General features: G+C 39.3%; 2 protein-coding genes across 2 annotated transcripts; one reads left to right on the forward strand and one right to left on the reverse strand.

Annotated features, from left to right (window-relative positions):
* Nucleotides 1-618: 618 nt before the first annotated feature.
* LOC113677507 (uncharacterized) lies at nt 619-3,651 on the forward strand. The gene is made up of 3 exons (XM_027194324.2): nt 619-945; nt 1,605-1,644; nt 1,979-3,651. Exons 1-3 carry the CDS (start codon nt 912-914, stop codon nt 2,889-2,891), a joined length of 987 nt encoding a protein of 328 aa, XP_027050125.2. The 5' UTR covers nt 619-911; the 3' UTR covers nt 2,892-3,651.
* A 216-nt stretch (nt 3,652-3,867) lies between these two features.
* Nucleotides 3,868-11,511, reverse strand: LOC113677569 (TAF6-like RNA polymerase II p300/CBP-associated factor-associated factor 65 kDa subunit 6L). The gene is made up of 13 exons (XM_089211289.1): nt 11,439-11,511; nt 10,543-10,850; nt 10,354-10,440; nt 9,442-9,598; nt 8,637-8,696; nt 8,495-8,541; nt 7,692-7,757; nt 7,472-7,549; nt 7,197-7,292; nt 6,539-6,663; nt 6,290-6,422; nt 5,632-5,760; nt 3,868-5,149 (listed from the first exon to the last, which is right to left on the reverse strand). Exons 2-13 carry the CDS (start codon nt 10,684-10,686, stop codon nt 4,382-4,384), a joined length of 1,890 nt encoding a protein of 629 aa, XP_089067415.1. The 5' UTR covers nt 10,687-10,850; nt 11,439-11,511; the 3' UTR covers nt 3,868-4,381.
* Nucleotides 11,512-11,530: the final 19 nt, after the last annotated feature.

Here is an 11,530-nt window from a genome sequence, read left to right on the forward strand (position 1 = left end):
GATTAGACTATTATCAACGCTACTCGCATGCTTCCCTGGTTTGTGAAAGTCGACGCCAGACCCGTCGCGGACCTACCACAGTCTGCGGACGTACTCTACTTGCAAAACCTAAGAGATTTTTGCACAGCAGCACTAATAGGAGTCGTCTCGCAAGCTAACAATGTTTTCTATTTCGGTGTAGAGATACCAGCGAATGGAGCTTTAACATGTTACAGGCTCCCCACCCCTCATTGATCAACGGGGTGAACTGAAACTGGGAAATTTTCGCTCAGACTCATGCCACATACTTTTCCTTTAATTTGTGCTTGACTTGTAAGCATTTGGTAGCCTGCGTACACACGTTCGATACACTCGGTCACATATTTCAAGCACACTACTTAACCGCAGACAAGTGTCAATCACCAGTTAAAAATAGATTGATGGAAAAACCAGATAACTCGGATTTTGATATTATGGGAACAATGTCAAGCGCTCAAGATGAGAGGCACAAAACGAAAGCAATGAATAGGTTAGTCGTTATTTAGTGATTTTATTTTCCCTTTTACTAAGATTGTTGTTGCTCCTCAAGGAAACCGCTGGAGTAAACCTTTCACTACCGTCGCGCATCACGACTCGATTGAAATTAAGACGGCTTTTATCCATTAAGAAGTGCACCTGACAGTACGTTCGAATCACGCGAGCAAAACCTTGAATGTTGTGCATGTTGATGTAAATAATGCTAAGAAAAAAGGTGAAGATAAAACTAGCTATGTGGAGTGAAGCTGTGATCTTTTACACGTCATAAATACGGCGAAATTTCGGGATTCCCCGACAAAACTGACGTAGCGTGACAAACCGTGCACTCAACCGCAGCAAATTTAAGAAACAACAGCGAGGACACATTCATTTTAAAGTTCCTCTACGCTAATGCGATGAGTATTAGAAACACCGCAGCATCAAACCAAGGTAAGATGAGCATTAAAATCATTTGATAGTCATTCCTAGGAATTTCAATTTGCGATCGACATGTTCAAACTGAGTATACTAAAGGAAAGGAATGGCTCGTTGCATGCATATGAAGCTTTTGCTTTTTCACTCTTGAGCGCTTTAGATCCTTAGAACTCTACTATTGTTATGCTGTATCGCTTTACGTCGGAGTAAACTTGAGAGAATGGGGATTTATCTAAGGTTGAATTTTCTGTACTGCAATCGTAATCTCGCAATGGTATATTCAGTTCTTCATAATTCATTATCCTTGAGATTTAGTTATGTTTCCGGTTTGTATGAGGGAAGAAAGAAAAGATATTTACCGATGGCTAGCGGCTCGCAATCTACCTATTTCAGATTCATGTCTAAGAACAACACCTTTGCCTATCAACCATAATTTCGATGCGTCGGTTTAGCTGAAATAGACAGAAAGCAGGAATTCAATCGAAAGACGGAATCACAGCGGACGTTGAGAAGAATTTCAATCGAGTGATCTTCTGTCACGGGATTAAAATTCTTTCTTTGTTGCGCGTTTTTTGTCACGCGATCCTGCAGTCGTTACGCACTCATCACTTTTATCGCCTGTTGTCCCATTTCAAGTAATTTAAGGTAAGCATTTCTTGACTTTAATTTTCCAGGGGCCAATGATGGTGAGGATGAAGTCGATGCCATCTTTAGGTAGGTTTTTCCTTATGGTCTATGATGTAGCATTTTATTTTCGCGAAAAAACCGAATCGGATTTTTCTCTCTAGCCTGCGTAACACTCCTCTCCGTTTTCTTTTAGCTAGGCGTTAGCTAAGCGGAAAGCATGCACGCGACGGCATGCCGCTTTGGGAGCAAATAGCTCATAGATTACGTTGTAGGGACGAAGACTTCCCAAGAATACTCTCTCTCTCACAAAGCAAATTGTCTGCAGCGATTTTTGTCGCAGTAGACCATTTTTCATCAGAGCAAGGAGCTGCGGTTGTACTCGCTATGTCTGGACCAGACATTTTGATTTTTTGTCTTTTAGACACAGCAAACAACGCTTCCATGAGGCACACTTGAGGATCCTCGATGCACTGCGAGAATTGGTCATCTCAACGCGCAGAGCAGAAGAGGAGGAAGCCCTGTTCAATGGAGAGTTACAGAGCAGCCGTTTTCTCTACGAAGGGAATAAAGCTCGCAAGTTCGTGGGAAAGATATTCCTGCAGAACGGAAATCAAGGAACGGGTACAATGTTGACCGAAAGGATCCTGCTTACTGCCTCACACGTTTTCAAGAATTGTAAAGAGGGCGAGGTGTCGTTTGAACAAGTCGATCCAAACGCAAGCTTCTACAAGATGTCAGAGGTGAAATTTTCCCTCGAACCGGACACGTGTTTCGTGTCACATCCAGATAGTAGTCTCGACATCGCGTTGACTGCCGTGTCCGAGAGATCGCTTGACGGTGGAACGCCTTTAAGTGAAGTGGGTTACTGCACGAAGATATTACCGTCAATAACAGCAGGCACTCACGTGAATATCATCCAGTATCCTGAAAATAGCAACCAGATGGTAGTGCTGCGAAGCAACCAAGTCCTTCACTACGATGGAAGTTTCCTGAAGCTTTTCTCTAAGGACTTTATCGAACACCACCGCTTCGAGACTCGGCGGCGTGCAGTGAAGAAGAGCTCGTGGAAGTGGCCATTTAGCAAGGCACGAGAAAAAGCAGCTGATTCGGATTCCAGTTCGCCATTTCTACACTACAGAGCCGATACCAAGTACGGTTCCTCTGGCGCGCCATGTTTTGACGACATGTGGAATCTGATTGGTTTCCATCACTGCGCACTCTCCGTGGAGCACAGGAATAGGCCAAATATGTTTACTTATGCGGCTAATGAAGGTGTTAGAATTAATGTTGTTACTGAGTGGGCCGATGAGGCACTTGCTAGCTACAACCTTTAAAACGTATTACCGTGAAAAATTTGGGGAGCTAATTGGAGGAAATTAAACTTCACTGGACACTTTCCTAAAACTGCGACTAAACTTGAAATTCTAAATTTAGAAGTTTGGTGATGTCGATTGAAAATTACCCCTTATTATAGAAAACAAACCAACCATCCTTTTATTTGAAAGATGACGTCAGAAAACAACCTGACGTCATTCCGGTGATCCATAAAAGAATACTGTACGCTACTTTTTAAACTGAGATAGAATTAAAACAATTAAGTTTTATATAAAAAAAAATAGCAACTCAGATCACTCTCCCTAGACGGTTGTTGTCAACTTGAGTCAATTATACATCTCTGCTACAGCCAGGCCTGTGTGGATATGAATTATTAATTAGTCACCGAAAGGAACCTTGATAAATCATCATGATTGAGTTAGCTTGTACGATGAATCTCGGTTTTAGTAAAGCTATTGCAGAAAAGAAACTTGAAAAAATTCTGGCTGAGATGAGATTCGAACTCGTGCCTCACAGATCCCAATTGCAAAATTTTAAAGGGTTCTTTTTTTCCCGTGGACGAATCTGATCAATTTGTTGGCGGTAATGATGTGATTCAGAAAAGTGTCGAAAAGTCTCTTTTTTACAAAGCATCCTTAGAAAAATAATGTTCAAAGCTACTTCAGTGTATTTATTTTGCTTATTTGCAAATTTTATACAAAATAATTTTCAAATTATTTGCCAATTATACACGAAATAAATTATATTATGACCTGTGAATGTGAGTCAAATTGATCGATCCTCGAAGGTTTGTGCAATGACAGAAAGTGAAGGACTTGAGAACTGTCTTGTCCATGCAGAAATATACATCATATCTCCATGATATGTGAAAAAAGGGAGAAAATGGTTATGTTCACTTGTTCTTGAACACAAAATAATGTACTGCCAACAGTGAAAATGACAGACTTAATGATAACTGACACTCAAGACAAACAATTATGAATAAAACTTTCTCTTTTTTTTTATAACTACAAAACAATAACCACATCTTTCACAACAAGTTTAATTGTCTGTGAGCGTTAGACCTTTTTGCTTGGGCTAAGTGCCAAAACAATCAGTTGCAGTGTCAAAACCCAACATCAATCACAACCTGGTCGCAAGCGTCTTATTTTCCCGCGCTCTGAACTGGTCACGTGAAGCTTTTAAGAGTTCTGATTGAACAGTTTTTCTTTCGATTTGTGAATGCGGTGTGTTTCCTTGACTTGTGGTTTCAGGGCCATTCAGCTCTGATTCAACAGTTTTTCTCTCTAGACGTATTTCGATTTGTGAATGCAGTGTGTTTCTTTGACTTGTAGTTTCAAGGCCATTCAGGAAACAGGAATAGTTGTGATCAATTTTACGGAATACAAGCAAGACCGTGTATAAATATCTACCGCGAAAATCAAGTCTGAGTTACATTTACATGTACAGTGTTATCTTGAGGTATTTCCCAGGAACAAGAATACCGATGTTATAAAGTTACACCAATGTGAAAATCAAACTTGACTCTGTTACTGAGCGAGGGATTTTGCTTTCTTAACTTTCTTTGAATGCGTCCAGTCTCAACACCACAGTTTGTCAATCGCTGAACATGTCTAGGAGCCTTTGCAAGCTCCTTCTTACTGCTTTTCTTCGAAATTCCTGCCGTTATGCTTTGCGATGAACTGAGTTCCTCAGGATCCAAATCCATGAGCGTAGCAGAGACCTTCGCAAGAGAGGGCCTCAATGTCAAACAAATCCTTTTGCTTTTGAGTCTTTCTTTTGGACTTTGACTTGATTCGTCATCAATGGTTCTCTTCCTTTTAACACCAAACGTGTTAGTTTTTGAACCAAATGTCTGTAATTTCTCTTTCGCTTTGTTAATCAACTCCTTGATAATATTTGCATCGCGCGGCAGAGGTCGTAAGGGAAAGTACGCGTGCGCAAATGGTTGCATCCGAAGTTGGTTAGTTTTGGTAACGACCGCGTCTTGCCAGTTGTTGTGTGCAGTCCTGGGACCTAGACTGTCGCCGAATACATCGTACAGCTGCTGGTACAGCTGAAAAGGATTCGAAGCGAGACCAGTCGAACTTGACCGGGATCGGGACTTTGCCACGGGGGCTGGGCGCTGAAGTACACTCGCTCCAGCCCACGGAGATAAATTGGTGCGCAGAACTGGGTGCGAGTTGTTGACTTGAAAACCGAGAGAGGTCATTGGAACGCCATGCTGCTTGGATTTCAACAGACAACCTGCGGCTTGCTGCAGGATACAAGGAATACATACATTTAAGAGATGAAGAGCTACATCAGTATCAAAGGCGAATCATTCGAATTGTATATCAAAGGAAGATTGTTTAATGAAGTCCAGCCTCAATCAAGATAATTTGGTCAACTGATTTGATAGTACCAACAACGTAAATTGGCCACCGTTAGGAGTTTCAAAGCTGACATTTCGAGCGTTAGCCCTTCGTCATTCGCTCCGACAAAGGACTAACGCACGAAACGTCAGCTTTGAAACTCTCAACGATGACCAATTTATGTCGCCAAATTATCTTGTTATACTCTCCCACTGACGCAGCACCACAGTTTCTTTAGAAACTTACCCTCTTTACTGAATCAAACCTAGATCTAAACCATACTCAATTTTTCTTCGCTTTTTTTGGCCCCAATATAAACCAATGGCTGTTCAAGAAAATACATCTTTTTCTGTTGTATGAGCAAAAGAACGAGCGCCTAGCATACCAAAAGAGCGCCATAAACTTGGTAAGCTTCTTCTTGCAGCAGTGCATTTGATTGGCTGTTGTCGTCTAACACTTGCTGAAGCTGTGTCCAATAGGTTCGGAGGTGAGGTATCACATACTGCTCTAAGGCCTAAAATATACAAGAATAACCTGATTCAGTTTTTTGTTTTCTGGAAGCATCTACGCGTGCCGAAAACAAAATTTCTCGAATCTGATTGGCTAAAATGAAGGAAGAAAGTGATGAAATATTGTCCACAGACAGGGACCTCAAATCTCTCGATATAACAAGTATACAAAAGCGCTATTGTTTTCATCTTGGTAGATTTTTGCCAGCCTTCCTAATCAGCAACTTCTCCCACGTAAATATATGCTCTGTGCTACAAAACTCGACTCGAACCTCGAGCCTCGAAGTTTTCGAGAATCGACGATCGAAGATCGAGCTGGGTATTGTCAACTTACTTTTGCGCGCTACTCTATTGTTTCTGATTAAATATGTTTAGTGATAATTCGCTGGTAAAACACCCTTTTCGTTCAGCCAGACGGGTAACTTTCTTTCAGACGGCATCGAATTCACACTTAAGATTATTTCTTTCTACAGTTTCTTATAAACGGTATGTGGCTTACTACTGAAATCGAATAAGAGCAATAAAAATACTGACCTCTGGTCCCAGCTCGGTCAATCCAACTACAGCACCATAATGGGAACAAAATGGCCGCCCGTCATCCAATAACACTTCCTGTAGTGTCATTAAAAGCTGCTGTCTCAAATAATTCACTGGATTACTGCATTTTCTGTAAAAGAACACACAGTTACACTCAATACACAAATAAACCTTTTGGGTGAGTTTTTACTAGAAAGATAAGTGCCTTTACGCCTAACAACTTTATCTTGCATAATGCATATCTACCTGCTAATGCGAGCCAAAATGGAAGCTGCTTCATCCCTCAATCTCCAGTGGTCATTTTTGGGGTTCAGAGACGCAGCCAAAGACTCTAGCAGACAATACATGACTGCTGTCACCAGCTGAATAACCTGTTCACCAAATAAATTTACATGTATTAGTATTAATTAAGTACAGCAGTTGTGTTCCTTTTATACTCAGCCCACAAGTTCATTTTGTTGATGAATTCAAAAGGAGTACAGTGTAAATGATCATGAACTCTGATCCATCAAAAATCGCTTAACTTGTTTGTAAATTTGATTTAACCAAGCTTAGCTTATGAGCAAGGCCTTGATTTACTTCCACACGCCTGGCAAACCTCTCCCTGAGTTGTCTCAACTCTTGCAGCACAATGAGGGCATGCTTGCACTGTAAACCAAACTAAACACATATCTGTGTGTACTCAAGAACTCATAATCATGATGGACTTTGAGCATAGTCCTCACACAATTTTCACACTTATTTATACGCAAATTTCAGATGCAGTTGAAAGATATAAGAAAAGCACTTGAAAAGATATCATATGCATAATTAAGATGTCTTAAATTTTGACCTTTCATGTTTGAATGATGAGTGCAAAGTTAATTAATTTTAAGCTAATAGATATCATAAATTATTTGCTTACATAAGGCTCAAGGAACAGTGATGAATTGTCAATCAGTGATCTGACCATACTCAACAGCTTACTTAGTTGCATCAAGTCATGGCTATAGGTCTTTACCTGAAAAATACATCATCACTTGAATCTTCAACGTAAAACTCAGCTTTTCCTTAAAATTTGTACAACCCAATAAAATGTTTTATCAGAAGAAATTCTGTTAAACTGATTTTTTTGGCTTCCATTTTTGCTAAACAAAATAGGTAAAGGTTTGAAATAACATGATTAGTCCACTGACTTACCCCAGATGCAATAAAGTTCACAAAGTATGCCAGTAAGGAATAAATCTTTGGATTTGTTTTCAGATCACTCAGAGCCACCTGCCAGGAGAAGAATAGAAAATAATCGCATTCTGTAACAAAACTTTTTCTTTAACTTTTAACTTTTTCAGGTGTGGAACACCACAAATACCTTCCCAACTGAATCATGACTAAAGTATTTTAAATTCAGATAAATCCTTACTTTGTTACATTGTTCCTCATCACCCAAAATTGCTTTTGTTACTTGCTCATAGTAACTTAAACATGCCTATTGGGAGAAAGCCAGAAACATAGTTTAAAAAATGTCCATTGTAAATGTCTAAACGGGTTCAAAAAGAACTTAGAGCCCTTTAAAGTATCCTGCAAGGCTAACACTGCTACAATACAGCTGCACATCCTGCTTAGGAAGTATGAAAGAAGGTGTAACTACCAAAGAGCATTTTGCTCAGTCTCCCTGAGAGTTTTCTGGAGCCTGCAATACTCCTAAACAGAAGATGGCAGCTATAGTCAGAGGTAGCTAAGTATCAAACATGATCTTTCTCCAAATAAGACCAAAATACTACAGAGTCATCATAACACACAAGCTTTTCACATAAACGTTTGAACGTGTCCTTTAGTAGCATGTCGTAATGATGTGGGATATTGATCAAATGAAGCCTTTAAGTGCTACTGTGGTTCTTTCTTTATTCACTCCAAGCTTTCGCCGTTCTATGGCATCATCATCCCTGATGATGGAAATGGAAATGGAAATGGAAATGGAAATGGAATTTCAGGTGCCACTTTTTCATGCTCAAAGATACTGACTTACAGGCTGAGTTTAGAACTGAAAGAAGGGTTTCAAAAAGTTGGTATAGTTAAAAAATTTACCCTTATAACTTAAATATGCCCAAGTGACTAAGTACATGTAAGGCCACTATAAAGGTAAGAGAGGTAAAAACAGTTAGCTCTAACAATGGCACTGAACAAAATTTTGTGCATTAAAACTGAAAATACAAAGACAACCACCTGAGAGAGGGGACGCTGGACACTGCCTCCATCATTGTTAACTCGTCCTAAATTGACATAAATGAAACAACACGCGTGTAAAGATGCAGTTAGAAGCAAGTGTGCTTTTTAAAGACAATTAACCTGATCATTTTTAACTTACCAACATTTGGTTGAGCATGACTTCCAGCAGGCAGTGCGCCCTCAGCAGACAACCAATTTGCTGACAAAGGAGAATCAAAGGCATAACTTCTTTTAAACATAAGTTTAACGCACAGGCAAGAACATAAAATAGGACTAATCACAAGAAAGTTTGAATCTGTGTAAATTTAAATATGGAGGAATATTTTCTGTTTCCCTAGAAAATAGCCAAGATTCACTATTATACAAAATAGAGAAAATTTTCAACCTTTTAAAACCATGAAACTAATTCAAATGCATTTTTAACAAAGGGTTTTATGTGACGTGTGATTAGCTGTTTAACCCTCACAAATGATTAACACGTAACTTCTCCCTGTAATATCCATACATTACCCAGCAAGCAGATAATGAGAAAACTTAAATCTATCAGGTGGAAGTTGTTGTCTCTATCTAACTCCATATTCTTGTAACTAATTTACAAGAAAATGTGTGGCAGCCAGAAAAGAGAATTAACAAACAGATCTTGGGGGCCAACATTTATATGTGGCACTTGAATTCTACAGATAGGGGAGCACAACTAAGGAATTTTTGAACCAGCATGAGATGTTTTTTACCTTCTGAATTATATTTAACCATATATTTTTTTCTCTCAGTTTTTGAAAACTTTAAGATTTACCTGAAACCTTGTACACAAGAAGAAGGAATTGAATTTTTATCTTTTATAGACATGATGCATGAGTTTTTCTTAAATTTGTGCATGAAACAAAACCTCTCCTTTGCAACCTTCTGTTGAAAGTTCTGACTGAATTGACTGACTGAGATTTCACCTTTAACACTTCTTTGTCCAGGGTCAGTGGGTATAACCACATTCATTGCCAGCTCTCGTAGGCTTATCTCCTTATCTTCAACAAAGAAAATGTCCCCATCCTTAGTTGGTGCGTTTCGAAACAACACGTCATCCATAGATCCATAACCATAAATTGGCTGGCCAGACAAATACATGCAAAACAAGTCAGTTAAATAAATTAAAATGTCATGTGAAAATGTTCAGGGAGATGATATCAACATTACAGCCTGTTTCTCTCCATTCTTGCATGTACATGTACAAAATATTGACCCACTGTAAGGGCAAAGAACTTCTCACGATTATTTCTTGAAAGAGGTGTTCATGCGCATGCCATTTCTTCAAATCATGACCTTAATTCAGGCCAAAACATGCCATTTTCCACACCTGTGTCAGGGGTTTCAACAACTTTTTCCATAAGTTGCTGCTGACAGTATAATAATGGGTACACCTGGTAAGGTGCTGTAAAGCAAAACCGAAAAAGGAGAGCCCACTTTCAAGCTAAACAGACTGCAGTAAGCAAAGTTTTCATAAATACGTCCAGTCATACTGTACGCTCCAAAAGTTTCTTTGAGACACATACCCTCTTTTAAGATTACACTGGTCATAATCTAGTCCTGTTTCAAGACCAAAACACCTCAAAAAGCGTACCTTTTGTGCTTGGAACAAACTTTTATCGCTTGCATATGGGGAGGATCGTCTCCCCTGCCTCCCTCCCCCCCCCCCCCTCCCCACCTTCACTGCGCCTTTCAAGACATCCAAACTCTCTCGTATGCCTTATTAGAGGTTCGAAGATCTTCCTTAACACGTGGGCGAGATTAAAACTATCACATCATGATCTCTCATACAGAGTCGAGTTTGATCGACAGATGTGAGATTAAATTCCATGTTTTACCTCTGTGCTACTTCTTTCTAATGCTTTGTTGAAGTCTTCGCTTGAGAGCCTTCTCCGCTTGGCATGCTTCATAAACTGTGAGGCACTCTGTAAAATTTAAATAAAATGTTCAGCTGATTAAACTGATACTACCTTTACGATCATAATAATAAACGAGTTAATGGAAGAAGTAAGCGGGTTCATTTAAACCTGCAGCGTTTCGCGAAGTCTGTAGGTCACATCTTCAGCCAAGGAACTGGCAAGATCGTCTGTCAAAGTCTGAACGCCGCAAATTTCCGCGTACAATTTCACCGACTTCGGCGAAACAATGGAAAATTTCGAGTCTTCCGTCATGGCTCAGACTTTTAACTGCATCTATCTGTAATATGTTATCGCAACTACATGGAACAGGTGCTGAAATGTTGTGAATCGAATGATCACAACTGAGGTCTAACTAAGAACGCCATGTTGCAAGTATTTGGTCTAGAGAGATTGGGTTCTAGCTCAGGACTACCAGCCTATTCGCATGAGTAAAACAAACAAATAAACGAATCGACATCTTTAAAAAAAATAATAATAATAATGAAAAAAAAAAATAAGTAAGAGGATGATTAGGAGAAGATAAATATAAATAGATATAGAAACAGCCAGATTATAGTAAGTGATTAAATCATGAGCGAGATGTTTTTTTGGCGTTAATCAACATCACATTGAAAAATAAACAAACAGTTATGGACTTCGGACAGAAAATGATACTTTCTTGATACTTGGTTGCCCTGTTGTCTTACTCTATCTTAAAACTTTCAGAATTCAAGGGGATGGATCTTAGCTTGAATTTTATCATTCAAATAATTTCAATAGTATCCGTGTTCTTTTTCTTTTCTATTTCTTTTTTGTTTTAGTATAACCCATTCTCAACATCACAAGATTATCTTATGACTTTCAGGCCACGGTGTTACCCGTTTGGATCCTGAATGATCCCTCAAGGACACTACAAAGAAATACCGTCTGAATAACTAACAATCCCTAATTTTCTTCTTTTGGTTTAAGCCAGTGAAGCATGGGAACCTTAAGGTGCATTAAAAAGATTTGATTTGATATCTCACAGTGAAGTCCAAGGTAGATTTAGGGACCTTTGTGATACGCACATGGTCGATAAACCGTCCTGTCTAACTTTACATGTGACTTTTATTAGACG

Source organism: Pocillopora damicornis, chromosome 7, assembly GCF_964200805.1.
Source record: "Pocillopora damicornis chromosome 7, jaPocDami1.2, whole genome shotgun sequence".
Lineage (NCBI taxonomy): Eukaryota > Metazoa > Cnidaria > Anthozoa > Scleractinia > Pocilloporidae > Pocillopora > Pocillopora damicornis.

What these genes read in the sequence shown, in the direction of transcription:
- LOC113677507 (XM_027194324.2), top strand. Translation starts at nt 912, where the DNA reads ATGAGTATTAGAAACACCGCAGCATCAAACCAAG. An exon ending in CACCGCAGCATCAAACCAAG is followed by an intron (nt 946 to 1,604) that starts GTAAGATGAGCA and finishes TTAATTTTCCAG; the next exon opens with GGGCCAATGATGGTGAGGAT. An exon ending in GAAGTCGATGCCATCTTTAG is followed by an intron (nt 1,645 to 1,978) that starts GTAGGTTTTTCC and finishes TTTGTCTTTTAG; the next exon opens with ACACAGCAAACAACGCTTCC.
- LOC113677569 (XM_089211289.1), bottom strand. Translation starts at nt 10,686, where the DNA reads ATGACGGAAGACTCGAAATTTTCCATTGTTTCGCCGAAGTCGGTGAAA. An exon ending in TGGACAAAGAAGTGTTAAAG is followed by an intron (nt 8,697 to 9,441) that starts GTGAAATCTCAG and finishes CTCCTTTGTCAG; the next exon opens with CAAATTGGTTGTCTGCTGAG. An exon ending in TCATGCTCAACCAAATGTTG is followed by an intron (nt 8,542 to 8,636) that starts GTAAGTTAAAAA and finishes ATGTCAATTTAG; the next exon opens with GACGAGTTAACAATGATGGA.